General features: G+C 36.0%; 1 protein-coding gene across 3 annotated transcripts; it reads right to left on the bottom strand.

Annotated features, from left to right (window-relative positions):
- Positions 1–836: 836 nt before the first annotated feature.
- Positions 837–23,530, bottom strand: SLC35B3 (solute carrier family 35 member B3). 3 transcript variants are annotated; one of them, XM_080579260.1, is made up of 10 exons: positions 23,370–23,530; positions 19,580–19,855; positions 18,097–18,218; positions 16,087–16,241; positions 14,505–14,612; positions 9,735–9,832; positions 7,364–7,456; positions 6,831–6,942; positions 2,403–2,472; positions 837–1,485 (listed from the first exon to the last, which is right to left on the bottom strand). In XM_080579260.1, exons 2-10 carry the CDS (start codon positions 19,778–19,780, stop codon positions 1,335–1,337), a joined length of 1,110 nt encoding a protein of 369 aa, XP_080435386.1. In that variant the 5' UTR covers positions 19,781–19,855; positions 23,370–23,530; the 3' UTR covers positions 837–1,334. The 3 variants fall into 3 exon arrangements, with proteins under 3 accessions (XP_080435386.1, XP_080435387.1, XP_080435385.1); XM_080579261.1 differs by having other exon boundaries at positions 23,363–23,523; XM_080579259.1 differs by lacking the exon at positions 23,370–23,530 and adding an exon at positions 23,321–23,345.
- Positions 23,531–23,908: the final 378 nt, after the last annotated feature.

Genomic DNA, 23,908 nt, shown 5'->3' with positions numbered 1-23,908 from the left:
AGTATTTTTAGCAGAAGGCAATACATCCTGTGTGATTTTTCAATTTTTTGTACATTCTTCCTGATTACACAGTTCTATCGTCAAATTTACATTTCTTTAAGTTGAATAAATCATTCATTCTGTACGAAAGAACACAAAATAAGATGCATCTAAGGGACACAACAACAAAAAGCACCGTAACTGTGTGAACAATGAACTGTAAAGCAATTAGTATTTTTAAAGTGCTACTGTTAAATACATAAAATGAAAGAGAAGGCAAATGATTCAATAATGAATTGAATATGGAAGTAAGAGAAAAGATCTTACTAAATTCCAACAATCTTTTAAATTCGCAATGAAGAAGAATGACTGGTAGTACACTGTAATCCTGTCATTAAATAAAGAAAATTGTAGTTTGTACCATAATCCTCTTAAATTCATCACAGGACCACACAGAGACTGACACAATAAATATCCCAAATACAGTAGCAGATGCTGTTATTCTTTAGTCCAATACTGAAAATAAACAATTTTGATTTGAAGATATTAATTCAGAGGGCCACCTTTCATTTCTCTCTATACCACTATGACATGGAAGTCCATAGGCCACTAAAAATTTAGTGCTTCACCATAGAATAAGCAAATTACAGCTTGCTACACCACTGCTTCAGTCATGACTTTTTCATTCTGTGTTCTCAGCTGCTTGGGGCCTAAAAACGCATTCCACCCTTGTTGAGTGCTCAAACTCATTTTCATTACTTGCAAGCAATAGCCAAACAGAACAACAGCTTAAGATTTCCATAAAAATTTCAATTATGACAAGAAATATCAAGTTCTGTGATGATCTGATCAATAACTTAAAAAACCACAATATTTTTATTTAAAATGAAAAAGTGACAGTGTATCATAATTCTAAATCTTCCAACTTTAAAACTGCAATTTGGTCAACCAATTGCTGATTAGGTTCCATTAAACGTGAATACAGTATTACATTTAAATTACCTCACATAGACAATTAACAAAGACAGAGAACCGCTTATCTCAAACCAGCCACGTGGCCAATATTATTAAAATGCCCAAGTAAGTCTTCTAGCGTGTCACATTTGGGGTGCAGCTTCTCAGCAGTTTGCCAGGAGCCGCTGTCCTTCATTGACTGATAAAGCCATCTGACAATGGCCCGTAACACCTTTTATGATGAATTCAAGTGCTCACGAAAATGTGCATTTCTAGCCATCTGCAAGCAGACAATATGCCTTCAGCTCCTTTGGTTTTAATAATGTTCCCTTTGGAAAGTGAATCAGTTGGAGACTGTTCCAATAAAATGTTAAGTGATAGTCTAGACCGTAAACCATTGTCTATACAGTTTGTGACAATGTCCTTGTTTTTCTTTCTTCCACACTTTTTTTCCAAACACCACGTAGTGAAGGCAGTTTGATTTTATCCATATTCTTACTGTAAACATTAAGAAATATACCAAGAACAACCAGCAAGCCTGACCACACATACCTAAAGGGGAGGGAAAGGAGGGAAAAAAGTTACCATTAGCACTTTAGTTGTAGTAATTACATATCAATATTTGTGAATTAGATAAAGTTCCAACCCTAATGAGAGGAGGTTAAGAAAAACAGCAACACTTTAGTAGACTTGGAGAAAGAATTTGCTTGACTCTTTATTTCTTCTGTCCTTCAACCCTTTATTTTCCTCTCCAGGCTGGAGAGTTAAGGTGCATTGATATTTAAAACAAAATAAACAGTACCTGTTCTTTCTTGTAGGAAAAAAGCAGCCCTAAGGGGTTTTAGAATGTATTTCCTTCCTACATTTATGAGAACTACTCTCTCTATTACTGGTCCAAAACACATTTTCACTCAATGCCTTATGTCTATACCTCCCAATGTGCATTTTTAATTTAGCTCTCCATTGTTTTAAGCCTCAACATTCTTAGCTAGAATAAATTGTTTTTGGGCATTTGGCTGTAAGCTTTGTTCTGAAGTCTCAAGTTTACATATAGCAATAAAATTAAATGCTATTTTGTTTCAGATCAGAAATATTTAGGATCAATGAAATAACTCAGCTGCATGCCTCAGTGTAAGGCCAAGTCTTCCTACAGAAAGTACCCAAACAATTTATTAAGTGTCTTAAGCACTAGATATTACCTAAGATTTTTCTTAAAAAGCAAGAACAAAAAATACCAACACACGAAAGAGTTTGTCTTCCAGACCTTTAAAAAATTGAAACTATTTTCTCTAGCATGATTAGCATCAACAAGCCAGTCAATATTTACAACAGATTGCCAACATTTGTAGAAGACAGAAGACAAAAACCATTAAAGCCTGAATATAATTAATTACTGGTGTTGTATTTCCATGATCAACATGATAATTTTTATAAAACACAAAATCCCATTTAAAACAATAAATACTCACTGGAATGTGAATGGTTTTGCAAAGAACAAAAAAGAAAGCACAATGGTCGTTGCTTTTCTTCCTGTTGTTACTGCAGAGGAAAAGAGGCATTTACTTTTTTTAATAAATTCTCTTAAAACATAAGAATATCAGACAGTCTTTGATATTAGTAGATATTCTTATTATCCAGTTACGGGTCTGGCTACAATGATTTACCATCCTTGGTGCAAACAAACTGCAGGCACATTCCTACAGTACGGAATAATGCTAGGACCATGTTATGTGAAACAAGCATGTTGTATCAGCTCCAGTCAGGTATCTGTAGCAGGTAAACTCCCAGAATAAGACTTGCTGTTTGATAACTTCACTCTAACCTGCCCACAATACCTGAAAACAATGAACAATCCCTACAAATAACTTATTGTATAAACTAAACGCAGTAGTCTGTTACAGCAGGAAAAAAGCGGCATCAAATCCACGGGTGTTTGGACACACCACATCTCTTGCCATTCCTACTTCACTTTATTACAGTTCAGTGGTCTAGTACGTTGCTTTGGGTCTTTTTAAAAAAAAAAAAAAACAAACAAGTGGAATGAAACCAGCATTTTGTAATCCTGTAACTTTGGTTATTTAGCAGTGCAGAGAAATACAAGTTTGGCTAGAAACCTAAAAGACCAACGACTCTAGACTTCAATGGCTTAGTAAGCTTTCCTAGAATTATTAAAAGGCCTTCTTCTATGTGTGATCTCATCACTAGCAAGAATCAAGGTAGTAAGAGCTGAGGACACAATTCTGTTACCAAAATGGAATTAGACTATTTGCTTGGGTTACTTTCAAATTAACTATAAATTTCAACTATTACTTGAACAATTTCAATGCTATTTGCTATGAACAGTAAAATGCTGCTAGTAAATTGTATACTGGGAAACATACATAGTTTATCATTGAAACATGCAATCAGTAACTGAGTAAAAGTGTTATGAAAACATTGAAAAAAGTAACAAGCAGCCAGGTGTACAAATTCAGCTACAGAGAAGGGACCTGGGAAGGTGTTACATGACAGCACAGGCTTCTCATTTAATAAAGACCATAGTACAATTGTCTGGACCAGAAGAAAACCATGCCTTTTTTTTTTATTAACAGAAAATATTTTGCTTATCAGTACTCTTTACTATAACAGGCTAAAAAACCTTGTTCATATAACTATACCCACATGAGTATTAGTGTAACACCAAAACAAAAGGAAACAGTGACTACTGATGTATTTTCATGCCTTTTTTTGGACAGTAAAGCAAGTTTTATTCTCCCCAACCCTCTCCCACAAAAAAAAAATCTTATCTGAAAAACATGTTTAGTACTAGAATAAACAGCCTTCACCATTGCTTTGTCTGCCCCAGTCTCAACCTCTTGATAATAATTTCTATACATTAAGAAATTTATGCACATCAAATAAAATGATTTTCTATTACATGAAAAATTAAGGTAGAATGAAAAAGGAAATTGAGTTTTAATTAGAAAACATTTTACAGATGAATAATTTAAAAAATGGTAAAATCCAGTTTTTCTAATTACAATTATTTCTGTTCTTTCAAAACAGTTATTAATTAAAATATTTATGTAACCATTTCCTTCTAAATTAAGTGTCTTTTATTCTTTTTCCCAATTAAGTCTGATAATTTCTCATTCTGTTAACAGAAATACAATTTTCATTAAATTCCTTCACTCCACTACACCCAACAAGGAGGAAGGTGTGTGTGTGTGGGGCAGCAGTAATGAATGTGGTGTTCTTCCAAGGCACGATAAACATTTTCACATTGCTACAGGCAAGACAGAAAGGGCTCATGTGTTGGGATTGTCAAGGTCAGGCACAAGGAAATCTGGGAAGAATCTTCTATTCCACAACACTTTTAAGCAATTTTTAGCACAGGTAGTTTTTTTTTTTTAAAGAGTTATTTCAATACATGAAACAACCCCTCATCTGGGCCAGCTTCCAGCCAGTAGATCTCTTGAACTTTAAAACAAACATAAAACAGAAGTGCTGCAGAGGTAAGAATTAATAGGAAACCAGACCATGCAATTTTCAAGTCCAGAAAACAACTGTCTATATTTTCCTCTTCGCTAATGCAAATGAAGTGGACATTACCTGGCAGAAACCAGCTTTTGGGGGAAGAAGGAAGAGAGGAAAGTAGTTCCATGGCATCTTGCTACACCTCCCCACCCCAGTCCCTTGTGACTGATGTTTGTAGTTTAAAGAAAAGGTATCCTGAGGAAGGAATGAGCCTGTTGTAACTGTTCTTGACAGACTACAGTAACAACTACACACAAAACAGCTAGGTAGGTAATGACTTAGTTTTGGAAAGTTCACACAAGTGATGTTTTAAGGTTAGAAGCAATAGTTTTCTTCAGACAAACAATTCACTGTTCCATAGCAGTTACATATACTGAAGAGGAATAATTTTAGGGATAGTCTAGAAACAGATGTATGGAGAGATGCTGAGAAGTGATCAGACGCCTTAGACTTTCCTTTCAGTGTTGTTAGATACAGTGAAAATCTTAACATCACAATTGTTAACACATAAACACATTAACAGCAGGGTCATTTCAGTTTATCCTGACAACTGAGGATATTCTGACAGGTAAACACTTCCAATGACTGTTTACAAACTCACAATGATACAAGTTAAAAGCATTCACTTGCTTGCAACACAGTTATGTCATTTTACTGTAGCTACCTTTGCCACACTCATCACACATTAAAATTTGTCATAGCATCACAAATACTGATGCAAGCCACAGTAAACTAGCGCAAACAATGTGTTGTACCTATCTTATCAGCAGTTCCTTTGATTTAATCGTATTCTATACTGTTCCTTCCATCAAGGATCTTGGGCAGACAAAGTTAATGATAAGCTCACTTCTTTGAAGCCATAGAGTTGTCCCTCCACACAGAGTATATTTAATTTAAATACTTTTCATTGTTTCTAAGGCACATATATCAGCCAATGCATTGGTAAAGACCAAGTATAACCAGATGATGTTACTTGCCAGTGCAGTGCTGAGATTTGCTGTGCTCAGTGGGCTCCTCATTTGTACAGACCCAGAGAGTCTTAGGTATTACAATTTCAGTCTCTCTAGAAGATTTTTCCAGATGACTGATTACTCAACATGAAGGGTATGTCCAGTAGTATATGGGTTAAGAGTAAAGTCTGACCTAAAGACTGAAAAGCTATAATGGTTGTGACTGTCTCTTGTTTCAAGTTCTCTTTTTCCTCAGTAATCTGGCTACACACCTCCAGACTGTCAGCACAGAAAGATCTGACTTGCATTCACTCACAAAAACTGATTATACTGTTACGTAAGAACACCACGTCACAAACTTTTTAATTATATGCAAACTGTCACAAGAGCAGGTACAATAGCATTTAGTGACTTTCTTAGCCTGTAGAGGATCCCAGTAACTTTTGAGGTAATTTATGGATTGATATTTTTCTACATTCATGGGGGGCTAGCAGATACACCACTGATAGGCAAAAAACATTTTCAATATATCACTGATATTTTACATTCATACTTTTTTTTTCTGACTTATGCTTTCTGTTGAATGTGTAGTATAGCATGACTGTTTTTCAAGTCATAGGACAATTACTTCGTAAGTCTAGAAAAGGAACTACAAGGTAAGAAATTCTGCTTCTCTCATTAATAGGCTACTATTAACAATAGTACCTGCGATTTAGAGATTATTCAGCAGCTGTTACACAGTACATGAGAAGTTTCTTTGGTTCATATCCTGACTTCAAAAGCTAAAACTAATACCCTTTATTGTATTTGTTTAATAAAAAGAACTGAGGAGACATTCTCAAATTCTGACAAAAGTCAGAATTTGTTCCACTTGAGTTTATTTTGAACAGACTATGGAGTGTACGTTTAACATTGCTACCTCTTACAGTGTAGCCACAGTTTTCCACTGAAAGTCTATGGACATCCAAAAGCTTCAGGGGAGTCCTACACACTTTTTCTAGCAATACTATTTGTTGGTAATCTCCAGAAATACTGTGCTTAGAAGTAATGACACTGCCTTCCATCCCTTACTTGAATGTTTTTTCCTTACGTGTTTCAAATAGTATTTATCTTTTCCTTATATCTTGCTGTATATTTCCATAGCAATTCCTCTGTTTAGAACAGTGCTGATTCTATATTAAAACACAGCATATGCTAAGTGCATAAGATTACTTAACAGGCTCTTCAACATTGAAACTGTCACACAGAAAGAACCGGGAAGTTCCCAAATATATACTACGAGAGAAGACCCAGACTAAACAAACCAAGATTGGTCAGCACAAAGAACAGAAAAAAGGCTAGAGAATTATTCTCAAAAGCTGTCCTACATAACAAAATAAGATTACTTCATGTTTTTATACCAAAAGCAGTAAAGATATCATTTGTTCATACCTGTTACAGCCAGAAGGGCACCAAAGATTTTAATCAAAGCTAGAACAAAGGATATGCCAAAATACCCAGTCAGAGAGAAAAGGAATGCATAACCGTAAGTCTGAACTGGATGCTGCAACAACAACAAAAAAAGCCTGTTAGGAAAATGTAAAAACAAACCCTGAGGTATTGCAAAATGACATAAAACTACAGACTTTAATCAACTGCTTGAGCGATAATAACCTGCTCAACAATGCATTCATGCAAAGATCCTTATTTAATTTTAGTTAAATAATGGAAAAATAATTATGAAATTATAAGCTCATGAGTCTGGTCCTGTGATTTTGTTTTGCCTTTTTTTTTTTTTTTAAAAACATTACCCTATCTTATACATCAAAGACTGTAACAAGATACTAATGTATGAACTACAGAAGACAACCAAGTTATGTGATGAAAACAATGTTAGAGAGTCGGTGACGTTTTTTCCAGACTATACAGAACAATGTTTTCCAATGATGTTGTTTGTAGAAAAAAAATGAAATCTTTACACCTACCTTTGAGCAAAATGTTACTGCAGGGCTTAATCCACTAGTGCATGTTAATCCAAATAAAATATACACAAAACCTATTGAATAGGAATATAAAACCTAGAATAGTTTAAGAGAAAATAATTATCAGGTGATACCATAAAAAGCAGAAAATTAAAGGCTTTTGAACATATGTCCCTATTAATATTTTTCAGTTACTGAGTTAAATTTGCAGTGTTTGAAGATATTTTTGCTAGTATTTCTTTAACAGCTGACGTACAGTGAAAAGTGAATAACAAGCATTCTTTCTACCCACAGCTACATAAGGTTGTTGTTTTTTTTTTTTAAGCTAGATAGTTAATGTCCTGAGGTCAATGTTGACTGTTAAACCCTTCAAATTCAGGATTTCACAGCCTAAATAAAGCTTCAAACAACTATATAATTAGGTTGAACAATATGTGAAAGGTAGATAGATTTCTGCTATTTATCCCGCACATTAAAGACCCATTAAACATACAAAGTGCAGCACTTAATCACCTTGAACTGCCAGAATGTATCATGAAGCATCATCTGTGCCACTTCAGTTCACCTACAGTGCACACCTGCATTACAACTATAGGATACCAAATCTTCACATATGACCAGCTCCGGCCTAGTTCAGTACTCACAACACATCTTACTCAGCAAGGAAGTGAGCTCTTCATTTTGTCTGTACCCTAATAGAATTCCTAGCTTCATACAATGACAAAATCTTCATATTCTCTCTTTTCATGTCAAGGCAACAACAGAAGCTGGAACTGCCGACTGATCTATACACCAGTGCAGTGGGAGGCATTCAGCTGTTTGTGGCCTTTTCTTGTAGGAAAGGGAGACAGCAAGCAGAACTATTCCACACATTACTAGCTAGAACACAATGATTTATTACATTTCAAAGCACAGCGTCAATTACAGACATCTTATGGCAAAGTTTTTTAATCAACTGTTTCCTTGTAATATCTCTATTATCTGCAAAGATAAGCCTATTAACAACTGATAGAAATGCCATGAGAAGACAGAACACACAATACTGCTCCACAATAAAGGAGGATCGATAGATGTTCCAAGAGCAGAACCGCTTTCAAGCTCACATAACAAAAAGTAAAGGTCTAGAGAAATCAGAGGCATTGTAAGGCAGGTAGCAATTGTCAGAAGACTGTTGGCACGATGCAAATTGGGCAAGAAAGCCGCTATGGATGTACTTACAGATTTCAGAGATTATAGCTGTAGAAGGCTACTCTGGGTCAGATAATGTCCACCTAGCTAAGAACTCTGCCTCTGGCAACAGTCAACAGTGGATAATGAAGAAAAGCACAAGCAAACAATCAAAAAGAACACAGTGATACCTTTCAGGTATATTCCTTCTACTTCTCAGAAACCTGCAGGTCAAACGTTTGAGCCAACCTAAATGATTTTCAGGCATAAATGAAGTTTGCTCCTAACCAATTTTCTCTCCATTTATAAAGCTATTCTCATAAACAAGGAACTAGATTGTCCTGTCACGTCAGTCAAGTTAAACATCAAATACAATTTCAAGACTTGTTTTTATTTGTGGCACATTCAAATAATATTGGTTACAATAAAAGATTTGCTCATATTGATTCAATTTTAGAGAAAAAGATGCCAAATGCAAACATAAGTTTTACATAAAAAGTCATGGGATATGAACAAATAATCCTTGTTTCAAAGAAGTATATAAAAATATTGAGCAAGACTTTTTCAAAATCATTTATTTTACTGAATCAGGAACATCCAAAAGTCAAAGTTTTACTGATTTCAACAGAATAAGCTCCACAGAAGGCTGCCTCTCAAATGGTAGCACACTCTAGAATCAGAAGTCTATCAAGTAGGAAAAGCAACGTGTTCGTGTAACAGACATTCATTTATACCAGAACTGTAAACAATTTTTTAGAGATTAAGTGCATGATCATACAGAAAACACTCCACTGATTTCAGGCCTGCAGGGTAGACTCTTCCCTCTATGTAAAAAAAAAGTGCTGCTAGAAATAATGTGTTTTTGTAGCTGCAATATACATTTGCAATTGCATACCCCCGAAAAGCAGCACCCCTGAAAGGTTAAAAACAGAACATCACAAAAAAACAGAAAACAGAAACAGAAGGAAAAAAGAAGAATACACCAAGAGTCACTATTCACATATGAAAAACAGAATGAGTTTCCTACTTTGTCATTGGATGCGTTGCCTGTGATAGAACATGTTATTTTAAAATTGCAAAGGATTTCAAAGTCTGTATTAATTCAGGCTTTTATCCCCCCCGCCCCCCCGATAGCATTATCAGTATGACTACTTAAATACTTTCAAAGTGTGTGTGTGAGAACACTAAATTAAAATCTGGTATTTACCATTTCAGAATTAGAACCATTGTGCAACTTCATAGCTTTTTCCTGTACATTTCCTATAACTGCATCTGCGCAGAGGGCAAGGGATATTAGGATCACACCTAATATAAGGAAAGAAATAAACAAAAAACCTGTTGAGAGTATTTATCAGCAAAACAGAGCAGTGAAAAATCCTGAAAATTCTCAGGAATAGAATAGTAATAAATATTTGTATCGTTCTAAACATCAGCAGAACTACTTCATTATGCTAGTATAAGTTTTAGCAATCTATAAAGCAGTGTCCACTCCCATTCCTCCCGTGAGTTAAGTCCTGAACCATGCTTGTCTATAGGCTTGATGGGAATATCTGAACATTACTAGAAAGAAGCAAGCTGTAGTTCTATGAGTTCTATGTAGTAACAAGAGTGAAAGAATGTCAATTGTACTTATTTAGGTATTTTTGAATCAAGATAAATAACCGGATACCATTCTATTTTAGCAGTTAAGTCTATATCATTTTCCCTGGAAAAAGGAAAATAGTGTTAGATGTAGTGATAAAGCAAATGTAAAAGGATTCCGTGAAAACCTTTCATTACAGAAACACTTTTTTTTTTTAAAGAAAAAAGTACTGTTTAGGTATAAAATCCATAGTTTTAACATTAACATACTTGGTCATAACAAAGTCACTACCTATTTAATAATGTAATCAACTTTCCAGTAACAAAAATTAATAACTATTTATGGCAGTCACAATTCATTTCTCAATCTCTAAACTTCGATTCTCTCATGATTGTAGCAACTGTTACATTTAACGTTGCAAGAGTAGGAAATTAATGATGCATACAGGTTGAAATACCACTTCTCTAAGAAGACTATTTAAACCTGCAGCACAGAAAGTATCAGACACCAAAATCATGTTTATTGCCTGTCCTTGTCTTGGTTCCTGAAAAAAAAAAACACTGAGTGTCAGAAGAATGAGGAGTGGAAGACTCGAAAGAAGCACCATTTTATCTTCCTAAGATTATGCTCTTAAGTTCAGAGGTCTCAGAACAGGTATTCCGATGGAGCAAATGATGGATAAGCTCCTGACAGAGAAGAAAAATCCCACTTCCTAGAATTTTCAGAATTGAAAGATTTTATTTATTTTTTAGAAAAAAGACCAGTGTACTTTAAGTTGGTATCTCCTTGGTAAGCTTCTGGATATATGCAAACTTCCAAACCCGCATTTTTAGTTTGGGAACCACTTCCTTTTCCATGCTAGACATATGCAACTGAAACAACACAAAAGACTGTGTGGACAACAATTGATTATTCCAGTTATCATGCACTAGAAAAAGCATGAGTGAACAGAAGTGACATGACAACCAGAATAGTATTGGTTATACTAAAGACCACAGTTTAGAGATATTAACCACATGGATTCAGCTCCGATCTAAAGGTATAGTAACTCCACCTGACCAACAGCTTTGCTGCAGATCACTTCATACAGTGATCAAGCACATCTCCATCTGTACTCTCACTCATGCCGCTTCCAAGCGGCGCTTAATGGCCAAGGTACACCACAGGACAAATGCATGGGCTCAGTATTGGATTGATATGATAAAAGTTATCAGGAATCTGAAGGGCAAGTGCACATGGAAGGGAGACGTGGGGACAAGATACATGTTAATATTACATGTGCTTTTTGGGGTACGAACACAAAAATTGTTCCACTTGTGACAGCGTTGCATCTGCTAAGAAGCAGCAGCAAAACATGAATGAGAGCAGTAACATTGTGTAATATGGAAAACATGAGTAAAAAAGACTGGAAGAACTGGTCCTAAGTTCTGAAAGAGATGAGACCTGTAGATCATGCTTCAACAGCATCACATCATACTGTATTTGACCCTATTAATGGCATGCTTGAAGACATTACAATACTAACCCTAGGTATACATTCATAAGCTACCACACACTTAAATAGCTTCCTCAATAACACATTCCCACATTTGCAATCCTCACCATGCAAGTGTGTTAAAGATGAGTAAGCCGTTTAGAGCTTATCAGCCCCTTGAGATCTCTTCAGTACTCCACCTTCTAGAGGTAGGTAACCAACCAATAAACAACAGTGAAACTAAGGACAAAACACCTCAGTCTGCAAAAGGCTAGACTGCGCCAACACATACAGTCTAGGGTAGAGGAATGGGCACACAAGTAATGTTTTTACTCTTTGCTGAAGATAGTTAATTTCCATTTATACCTGTAATGCCAGAACAGCAGAAGCTTCAATAGCACCAATGTTTCAAGATCACCTCCTTCTGGACACTTCCCTTCCGTTTTCTCTGTTTTGAAGGTCCTCTATTTTTCATAACTATTTAGGGTACCTACCACCACCTCTCCAATTTAATAATGCTAGGGGATGTCTTGAGCTCTTATTACCAACTCCATCTTGAAAAACACACTTCTTCCTTAGTTACAAATAGGTACCTGTTCTGGCAGAGACAGTTTCTCTTTTCTTTGCTGAACTCTTTCATATGCAAAAAAAACCTGTGTAGATTCCTTTTCTGAACCAGCAATAGCGAGGTTGGATTTCAATAGCAGAAAAAAAAAAAAGACTTGTAAAATTCTTGAAGGCATGATAAGGGCAAAACTTATGTCTGCTCATGATCCATTTTTAGTATTTGCATTGGACAGCAAGGACTGTGTGTTGTTTGACTTTTCAGCAGTTTTGTTTTCTTAGAACAGTGATATGTAAAAAAGTTTTGTCTTTAACAAACAAGTTGATAGAAGTTCTATGAAATTCTATGAAATCATACTAGAATCATACTAGTCTGCATGGTAAAAGTTCTACATAAGTGTGCATATATTACTAGAACAAAAATTTAGGGGGCTGTAAGTAGGCAGTAACGAACATGCAATTTTATAGAATAATCATTTTGAAGTTTATCATGTACTTTGCTGCTTATGCTTTTAAAAGTTTTAATATCCTCAAATACTTTGTTAATGCTGTTTCCTCTATGAAGATAGAAAAATGTTTACCTCTCAATTTTTAGTTCTTATCTTGTGATTTACATTCTTTTGAATAATTACCCTTTTAAATGTCATTTTGCAGAGTGAGCATAGTTTTTTTTTTTTTAAATATAATTCTGATCACTGGTTTTTACACTTTATCAGATATGTATTGCTACAATACTAAAAATCAGTACGTTTCTTGAAGTAAGGGACCATCTAGTTCCTTAATTCATCCAAGAAAAGGAAAACCTTCAGCTTTTCCATTAGGAAACTTTTTTATTTTCTGATTATATTAAGTGGCACAGAATAAAATAATAAGGGTAATAGGGAACAGAGAAATGGAGAAAGTACCTCCCCAGAAGGTGCAGAGTAGCAGAATTTTGAATCATCTTCTGAAGGGAAGATCCAGACTTTCAAATTCTAGAACTACATTCTAATTTCACAGAACTAACATCCTCCAAAGGGTAGTGCTCTAAGCTTCAATATATACAAATTTGTTTGAAATGTACAGAATAAACTGATAATGAAAGACGCTGTTTATTCTCTGAAGATATTTAAAGGTTATCTTGCATTTTGGCAATCTTTGTGGGCGTCAGGATTTTGTTACATTTGCTGCACTTTACCCTACCCCATTCAGTTTAAGAAGGAACTTTTCAAGTCTTTTCAGATTAAGTCACAGCATATATTTAAAATAATTCATATTTTACAAAGAGAATATATCAACATGTGAGTGCAATTAACAGGAATAGTCTAAAGTAGGTGTAAAGGTAACATGCGTATATATCAGAAAACACTAGAATATAATCATATGCACACCATCTTCCTTCTATAATCAAAATACGTGTATTTTGCTCAAGCACCCATCCATTTACACTGCCAACACATTAATGCACAGCAAGTTATATACTTCACTGGATTATACTGAACAGCATGAGAATTAATTTATGGGCAAGGCCAAAAAATATAGAGTTTAGACAACATCATAAGTTCTTTCCATTTGATCATTAGTAACAATAGATGAAATAGCATTGTGAGGACAAAGCTTTTTTTTTTTTAAACCAGGAATTTATTCATATTTTTAGGAACAAAACTTATAAAAGCGTGCCTGCACTATTGAGAAATAAAGATTTCACACTGAACGTTTCTCATAAAAGTTATTATAACTCATCCCAGAATTTCAAAGGAAGAACACACTAAAAGTTGATTATTCAAATGTTTTTCAAGGTTCAGTATTAATACAAACACTGACCAAGTACATAAAATGCCTTTTAGGAATAACCAGTTCTCCTGTCATTTGAGGTAGAAACTCAAGTTTTTAAACCCAAGGGGGTTAAAATATTTTACTTCTGATTTTATGTAGTACAGAAAAGTTAGAGTGTGGGCACTATAAATAAGAGCTATAGTAAATCTAAGTGAGATCATCAAAAAAAAGTAAATGGTTGTGAAATGGAAAAGACTGAAAGTTTCAACTAGGAAAAAATCTTTTCAAGTTTTAAAATGGTCAGACTGTATTTTTTCATATTGATTTTTACATATCTACTGGACAGTAAATATTTCTTAAGGACAAGCTTGTGATATTTCATCCTAAAGGGTGGTATTTCCAGAAGTTTTAAGAAACTAAAAACTAAGGCTTAAAAGAAACGCCTCTACTGCCGCAGATACAGTTCTGCTAGTGCAAACAAAACCAAACCCGTGTTTTCAGTTTGATATGAGGCACTACACCAAGAACTCTTACAACTTTTACGCAAGGCTTAGAGTAGAAAAAAAATATGCATTTTAATAAACTAGAAAATATGTCTTTACCTGTCAAATTGAAGTTTGGTGCAACTGTGCTGTCAGCTAAAGTAAACCATATTAATCCAAGACTCATACACAGGGCAGCAGACACATCTGCAATATTATAACGTTTTCCTACAAAAGCAATAGAAACAACATGAGACTGCAATACTCTAACCATTTGGTGCTTATCCTGTCAGTAGCCTAGAAGGCAAAGGAAAAATTGTTCTAATGTCTGTCTTTTACTTTAGCAGACGACATAACGTTCTGGCCTTTTGTGACTGGAATCAGTTTCTTCAGAAGCAGCAGTTTCTAACACAGAGGAGGATCTTAACAGATACTATCTGATTCTGGTGGTCAACTTTAATTTTACACCTAATGACAGAAAGCACGTTCTCCCTGACAAATCACCATCTCAGCAACTTCAGGACAACTGTGATGTTACTCGTAAGTTTTCTCTTACGCAGGAGACTTTGCCTTTTTTCATTAGAGAGAAGACATTCCCAAATGTTAATAGATCATTTGGGAAATTTTAAAACCCTAAACTGTCTTTGGGTTTGTGAGAGAAAGGCTGTAGAGAAAGGAGGTGGAGAAAGAAAGGGAAATAAAAAAGCAGGAGTATTGATGTCTTGTTTTAAACAACATATTCCTCTTCTAGGAGCAATACTTTCAATATAAGCCTTTTTTTTTAAGCTGAAAGTTTTAACTGAAGAAATAAAAGTCACAGCTTCTGAGAATAGACTACTACTATAAAATTTACAGCTTTGTGAAGTTTCATGGGAATACCAGTTTTAAGGGAATTTGAGTGATACAAAAAGATTCAATATATGATAAATACTGTATGCACATACGTAAGCTTGTAAAGTTGTCGAGCCTGAATAAATGTTCTTTTCTGAAAGAAAAATGTATATGCTGGCCCACAGTCCTATAAAAATAAAGTTTTCTATTGCAACTAGGAGGTCTAAACAAACACACACTTCATTCTTGATTTTGTTCCATAATACATTCATACTCAGAGTTTTACTGACTTTCTTATTGTTTGGTACATAAAGACTCATTATAATATACTTTAACCTACAAACTCCAGAAACTCTGTAGTTTATTCACATATCTACAGTCTTTATCTGGAGTTCTCCAGAACCCTTTTTCTGTTCCTCAGATACTAACTATAACTCTAGAATTAGCCAAGGCCAATTGAAGTCAGATATACTTCCAATTAAGCATATGAACTAGGAAAAACAACAACAAGCTCTTAATAAAAATCAAACTTTTCAAACAAAAAGAGTGGTGAATCACAAATTATTAATTGTGGCTAGATTTTTCCATTTCAGCACTGAAAATTGTTCATTTATGAACTGCTTTTGTTTAGAAAACAAAGTTATATTACTTGAAAATTAAGAAAGTCTATATAAAACTGAAGTTTTGCAAGTAACCCGTAGCTTTTTTGACCACATTTTCTGAGTAGATGCTTTAGAAATTCACATTTTTCCTTCTATAGAAGAAATGCTACCTGCTCCTCCCTAGTGAAGAACCTCAGTGGGATTTAAAGTACAGGATTCCAAACAGTATTGTCTCCCAAAAATAAATAATCTAACAGCAAGACACTTACCTTGTATAAAAACCCCGCCTACCATAACTGGAATCAGTTTACAGCACTTGAAGATGACTTGAGTAGGATAATTCAGATATCCTAAAGAGGTATTTGACAAACCCATTGTTCCCACTGTTAAAAATGCTATTATCATGTAGGTTTTGCCAGGAATTCTACAAAATATAAACATACAAATCTTGGTATTACAGACACATCTAGAAGAGATTTAGCTTGGAAAATTTAGGTAAAGGAATATGTTCCTAATACAACTTGATCATTTTTCTTACTGATTTTCATTCCACGAAAAAATAAAAACACATAAATGACTCTTTTCAAATTTCATTTCTTTCAATTTCTGCTAATAAATAGTGTTTAAATGCAAAACAAAAAATTTCATGGCTCACAAAGTATTGAAGAAATAATACTCCCTCAGAAAATTAAAGACTTACAGAGCAATCGAGACACAGACTTTTGGCAAACAACCTAAGGAAACGCAGAAGGTTGATATACCTGGATACCCTGAATCTTAGTCTTGTCACAATCATTGTGATGATTTTTTGTTGAAGTTTTCATGTGAACATTGACAGCTTTAGAATGAAGAAAGCAGAAAAAAAGTACCATTGTTTTTTTAAAACTCAACAGAAAGAAGTCATTCAGATACCATAAACACAGGGACTCGAACTTTTTCACATGTATTGTTTGCAGTTTGATGAAGTCATCACCTGACAACAAATGATCCATCAGAAATTCTTACTGCGCTATTTGTGATTTTTTTTTTTTTAAACAGTTACTGCTGTGCACACGTTCAACTATTTTTTGTGTGTACTCAAAGCCGCAATTAACATAAGATGTCGTCTTGTGGTAACCCTGTCTTACCCATAACTCATTCTGGGATGCAGGCATGCAGGAAGAATTTGTATAATAAAATTTGCGAGAGATTCAGCATAAAAATGAGGAAATAGATTTTTAATGTCTACAAAAATATTCCTAGATTACAGAAAAACAAAACATAGATAATACTAAAGATCTACATTTCCAACATAACTTATTTACTGCACCGTGTACTATAAGCAATAGTTTTAGTTTTAATTACCAAAATAGTTGCTAGTTACATAATGCCTAACAGGCAGCTTACACATTATCTGATGCATTTCCAAAAGACAGATAGCTTGAAATATTAGCTGTCATTGTTTAAAGTAATAACAAAAGATACTCAAAGTTACATAGGAAAGGAATCTATTACCTAAAAATCAGAGTATGAAAAGTCAGCTGAGGGTAACTACAAGTAAGCAAAAGAGGTTACGCTCAACTAGGAAATAAAGCGTCAAAGAATTTTAAAATGTGTGTACACCACGATGACCTCCCTCCAAGCTTCCAGAATGCCTCAATATAGCTTGCAAAGGCTGTATTAGGGCAGGAAGCCACAGAATGGCCACACTGAGTCAGAAGGAACTACCCCATGTCTTTAGGATTCAAGACAGCAAGAATCCACTTTGTTGACTGCAGTGAAGACAGAATAATTTCATGACAGGGTGACACATTCTTTCAAAAAATGTGAATGCCATGCGGCAGAAAGCAGAGCTTTGATACTCTCCAAGATGCATAGCATTTCAGAGGAACCTGTTGGTTAGGAAGAGAAAGTCTGAGGAAAAGGTATTTGGGTGAGAGATAGCTTCAAGTGCTGTGAAGTGCACTTAGGCTTTCTAGGCATAATAAAAAACAGCACAAACAAGACTCAGTCTATATCAACTACCTTAGAGACAAAACACACTCCGTAAGCAGAACAAAGTGACAGTAAAGACAGTCAACAAGACTGTTTGCAGGTCTGAAGCCTAAGTGGGTGCTTATGAAATATTTTCTAACATTGTCTAGTAAGTCCAGATTATTTTTTTTTATTATTTTATTTTTACTACAGATCTGCTACCAATACCTCACAAAATTTACATACAAACAACAAAAATTTTCCATAAATATCAAAATACTTCCTTGTTGATGGATAGCGTGCAAATGTTTGGAAAAAACACATACCTTCTCCTTTTGTCCTGAATCAACTGTAATTCTATTAGTCCAAAAATGGAATAAAATCCAAATTGCACTAAAGTGAGGTACCAACCAAAAGGCTTAAAACCTTCCACGGAAAATATCAATTCCTATAGAAACAAAAACCCACCAAGGTCACATACATACACACACCAAAACATTAAAGTCAACACATTTTTTTTCACATACATGCAAATCTAGCCTTTGCACCTGCCGGTTATTAACTAGAGTTCAGCTGTCATATATTACTTGCAAAGTACTGAAAAAGACAATTTAGTTTCTGCAAAATACTAGAAAATTTACTGCTGGTATAAATCTACTGAAAATAACAAATTGATTCATTGGGTGGTGGTGTGGGGAAATACATTTGATCCACGAATATTTATCACAAAATATAGATGGTTTTCTGTCTGTTTTTCAGTTCATTTACTTAGAGAAACACTTTTTGCTGGAATTTGTAAATAACTCACAATAAATTCAAGCTTTCTCTAAGAGACATATTTACCAGTAATTTTCATCTCTTATAAATGTGGACCTAAAATTTTGAGTGCTGAAATTAAATAGCATTTGTGAGCTTAAAAATTTGTAGGTTTTAGGGATATTTAAAAGTGGAACAATTTGCTATGGAAAAATACATGCACTGCATAAAGCATTATGTATGTGTGTCAGTTAGAGAGGGCAGAAGAACTATATAGTAAAAAAAAAGCTGCTTGGTATTTTCCTTTTAGAGATTCTGTTTTGCTTTCTGTTATAAACAAACTTGCTCTTTGAAAGTACCCACTTTCCATTTAAACTTCTTAAGCTGTTTTTGAAAACTACACTGGAAATGTGATTATTTGAAAATATTTTTTTAATCACTGCTTTATTGAGAAGACTCATCTAAACTTCTAAAGAAAGGAACAGAAATGCAACTTGTCAAGATAAGAGCAAAAAGGTTGGCAGTAAAAGAAATTCTTAACTAAAACAACGTAAAAATCTAGCATTTGCCCAAAGATTACGCTTACACTTAAAAAACGACCATAGTCTCTGTTTCATCCCTGTACTAAAGAAAATACAGAGAAAACAGACTACTATTACACTGCTACACTCACAGAACTCAGATGAATATGGAGGTTTCAACACCAGTGGAGACTTGCATGTCTGTCTGTATCATTCTACTTTTTTTTCCAGAAGACTATGAAGTCACATATAAAAACATACATTAAAAACAATTTTGTATAGCACAGTGTGCCTTTGACAGAGAGGTAAAAAAAGCAAGTTATCAAAGTGAACTGAACCAAACCTCATAGCCACATTCAACTGTGGTAGAATCCTATATTATACAATGGCTTACTACTCTTACAATTCTGAAAGCTTCATGTTACAATCAATATCTATTTTAGATGTCTACATGGACTAAAATACTATCTTACTACTCTATTGAAAACTAAAGAAAAAGGAAAGTAGTATTAGACGAGTTCATAGCATTTACCTGTAAATATCCATAGATTAGATAAAACATAAAAACTCCAGAAACACAGATGAAAAATTGAGTAGGTTTGTTAAATTTGCTAAGATTGACACCAAGAACTACAACATCATCTACTGATTTGATATGAGGTGACATAGTTTGAGATTTGGAAGGTACACTGATGGAAATGTATTTTCTTGAGGAAGTGAATTTCAGATCCATGACTCCTTGTTCGCTGCATTCGGTGCTGCTGTTATCTTCTTTCTGTTCTTTTTCCTTGTGTTCTCTGTCTGCAAGCTGAACAGAAACACTAGAATCAGACAAGACATAACATACAGTCTTCCAACAGTAACAGTAAACAAATGTGGAGTTTATACGGATAATACCAAGGGTTAAAAGTTTTGCTTGGTTAATTTTATTTGCAGGCTTTACTTATCTTTTCTAATGTCCAAGACTAAGAGGCCTCTCAACACTTCTGAAAGCATTTTTGCTTGATGTGGAAAGTAGTATTCTTACACTTTACAGAAAAAAAGACAGCAACAGAAAATTAGCCTCAGTTCCCCAACAGTTCCAAATACTCCTGTGAGTTCTGGCATAAAAGGGCTGACCAGCTGGGAGATGAACGATCCCCAAGATCTAAGCCCAGTGAAAATACTGGTGTGGAGGCACTGCAGTTCTGCCTAGTTTATTTCTACAGTGAAATATACTGCACTAGCCCATGGCCTGTGAAAGTTTTCTAAAAGCTACAGGCTTGAGCCTCTGATTGGTTAGAAGTGTTGAAGTGAAAGAAATTACCCTCTCATTCTCACTATTCACTATTTCTCACACACTTCTGAGGAAAAGAACTTCAAGATGAAAACAAGGTTAAGAAGCCAGTCTCAAAAATGAATCTCGTTATCTGATAAGGTATATGGTATGGCAATCCCTTTAACATTAACCACATGTAGCCATTTCCATGTGAAATAGGAAACAAAATTAGGCGAGTCTGGAGAAGAAATTTAGCAGCTTACTAGACTGACAGGCAAATAATTCCTCTAGTTCACTAGAGAGTATGATTTTTGAAACTTTTTTTTCCTTTTCAGCCTCAAGACAAACACACTGGTCAGTCAGTAGGCCCGAGATTTTTAAGGATAGCTGAGAATCTAGTTCAATCAGCAGACAAATTAAATTATGTTGGTCTCAACTACATAATGGGTTGTGATCCCCAGCTCAAAAATACTTTTCATCACACATCTATGAAAATTACTCTTCCAACCATCTTAAAAAGGAAAATATGCTAGTATATGAAAACCAGATCATATAATAAGTACAGTAAGTAATGTACAGTCATGCAATAAGTACAGTCCATACATTCTGCATGGACATTGGTCATTTATTATTGCAATATAAAAAAACAACAGATTAGTATAAAACTTACATTGTGGTTATGTTTCCCTTTATTTGATACAACCTGCTACCATGCTGGAACAAGATTCCTATTAGAGTTCTGAAAGAATAGCTTGGGGACTATAATAACAATTTAGGGACTGTAATAACTATTTCTGTTTAAATTCAGAGCTCCTTAGATGAAAACCAGAAGTAAGAGGCAGAAAGCTTACCCTTGTGGATTGTTAGTTAATCACAGAATGAGGTCGCCATAAAACAGAAAAAGGAAAAAGAAAAGGTTAAGTATGCTTTTTCAGCAGGGGCAGAAAAGTACCCCTGTCATCCTATAAGGCGCTAGTCAGCCTTTGCGTACAGTACCACACACACTTATACCTCTCAAAGAGGAATTTAAAGAATGACTGCAGGCAAGGTTATCAGGATGAAGGAACAGAGTCCAACTTATGAACGGAATCAAGATCAAAGCTTAACTTACCCAGCCTAGTGAAACCCTGATGCAAACAGAACAGACTTGCTTTCAATAAAGTGATCACCACTGAGGAGGAAAAATAATTCTAATTTTAAGTGTGATGGCATGAGAGTAAATTGACGTGACCTGATCATGAAACTTCACTAGAAATTCCTTTTGCATCCCAAAACTATCAGTATTCTAGAACAGACTACAAATGAAAGATGAAACAATTAAATTGCTTATAAGATGTCTTTTATGAAAGTGATTACTTGGAGCTGTTAAGTTTGGATTTGATTACTGGGCAGGCCCTTTCAGTCCTGTGCTTATGGCATTCCTTCACCATGGAAAACAGAGCAAAGGTGTCTGCAGAAGGCACTTGGCGATCCTTACTTCGTTACCAAGAGAGATGACTAAAGCAGAATACAAATTACTACCCTTGCTGAAAGAATTGTGAACATAGGTTAGGACGAAATTTCAAGCCTAAGGAGCAGATCATTACCACGGAAAGGCAATATACCCATTGCTTACACTACAGTTGAATTTTTAGTTTCATTACTGCCTGTTCAAATCTTTCTTGACCATTTGTTAATGACACATTTTCTAGCAGGATCACAAACTGCAGAAATAGAATCTAAGTCTCATTTTTCACCTAAACTTCAACATGGAGAATAATGTACACGCAGCACAGCGCACAGCCATGTGCTGTCATCCATGCTTCAAGAGTCCAGCAGTGGGACGAACTGTACAACTCACAGTTTTGTACCCAAGTTTTCCACTTTGGCCACTACTTTAGACATTATTTGTATGATACCTGAATGAGGAAGAGAACATCAGAGATCAGAAGTAGAGGGAAGACCAGACCGTAACAAGCGCACTTATTAGCACACTTCTGAATTTGCAGCTGTTTATACGCAAATTATTTCCTCTGCAACAACACCAGCTTTCACGACCTGTTCATTTATAACAGCTTACTGAATCCACCACTGAAGTAGTAACAAACAGCACTGTTAGTTCTAGTCATGCCAAAGGCCATCCATAAGATACAGAGCAACTGTTTCTTTTGTATCATACTCTAAATGAAACAAACAAAACAGTAGTGAAGAAACATTTCAAGGAACATTATTCAGCAACTGGACAAACACTAAGCGTACATAGCCACTTGAAACACTCTCCACCAAATAATTTCATTGACAACAGCACATGAACTCTTCCAAAGTCTACTGTGACTTCTCAAACCGTTATTTTTGCCACTATCAAAAATGTTATTTTGTTCTTACCAAAACCCCTCAAGCAAGTGATTCACTTGTTGAACAAACGCGCAACAAGAAGTTGTTTCATGAAGTGCCGAGTGGCATAGTGCCATCCTGCCTTGTGTAAAACAGCACACCCCTCCCTTTCTCTTCCTGTGTAGGAGCGTAAACAAAACAGTCTTTAGGTCAATGATACCTTCTGTTCCTATCTCTATTCCTTTGGAAAAAAAAAAAAAGTCGCATGCAGCGCTAGTTTTAACATAAATAATACATACTAATTATTACATGAAAAAAGAGAAAAACACGCAAGTAACTGGAAAAGCAAAACGTCTTTGGCCTCCTAAAAGTTCATGACCTGTAAGCATCATGGAATAAACACTATGAAAGAGCTGGGGCATTTTTATTTAACCCCAGCGAGCACCCTCTAAGAACAGCACTTTAGCAGAAGACAGCAGCTCAGTTCTCTTTCAAAAACACCCTGCTCACACCGCACCCCGAGGCCAGCAGATGCTTCCCCCGAACAGCCTCACGCCCCCCAGGTGCAGCCAGGCCCGGTGCACCCGAGCACAGCCCGCAGCGGGGCCCAACGCCCCGGCCCCGGTCCCTTCCCCCCGCCGGGCTCGGCTCGGCTCGGCCCGGCCCGGCCCGGCCCGGCCCGGCCCGCTCCGCGCTCCTCACCGCTGCGCCCATGGCCGCCTTCCGCCCCTCTCCCAGCCCCACCTGATACCTGCCGGAGCAGGGAAGAAGCCAAAAGGGAGGGAGGCGCGACAGCCCCCCCCCCCCCCCCTTCTTATTCTTCTTCCTCTTGTTCTTGCTCTTCCTCTTCCTCCTCTTCCTCCTCCTCCTTCTCCTCCTCTTCCTCCTCCGCCGCCGTGCTTCTCCCTCCCTCCCTCCCTCAGCGGAGAAAATGGCGGCGTCTGGGCGCGAGCGTCGAGCGCATCGATGCGCGCTCTGCTCTCTGCTCCCCCGCCTGGGGCGGCGGACGGCGACTCCTGCCTGGGCCCTGAGGGGCTGAGGGGAAAAGGGGGTAGTGAATGTGTGTTGTTTGGCTGATAGTCGGCTGTTTTAACAAAAGTAATAAATCACCGATAACACTGCCCCACTAAAAGCCGCCAAAATGCATTTTGCTCCGCAGGGGGGGACCTTCTTGTCATCCTCCCCTGGGAGACCGCAGGAGGAAAATAATAAAAATGTGTAATAGTGACACGCGAAAAGGCAAAACAGGGCAATAACTGCAAAGCACACAGAGAATGTAACGTAGGGAAC

The sequence above is a fragment of the Anser brachyrhynchus genome (genome assembly GCF_964034855.1).
Source record: "Anser brachyrhynchus genome assembly, chromosome: 2".
Taxonomy (NCBI): Eukaryota; Metazoa; Chordata; class Aves; order Anseriformes; family Anatidae; genus Anser; species Anser brachyrhynchus.
This window is presented reverse-complemented; position numbering and strand designations above follow the sequence as displayed.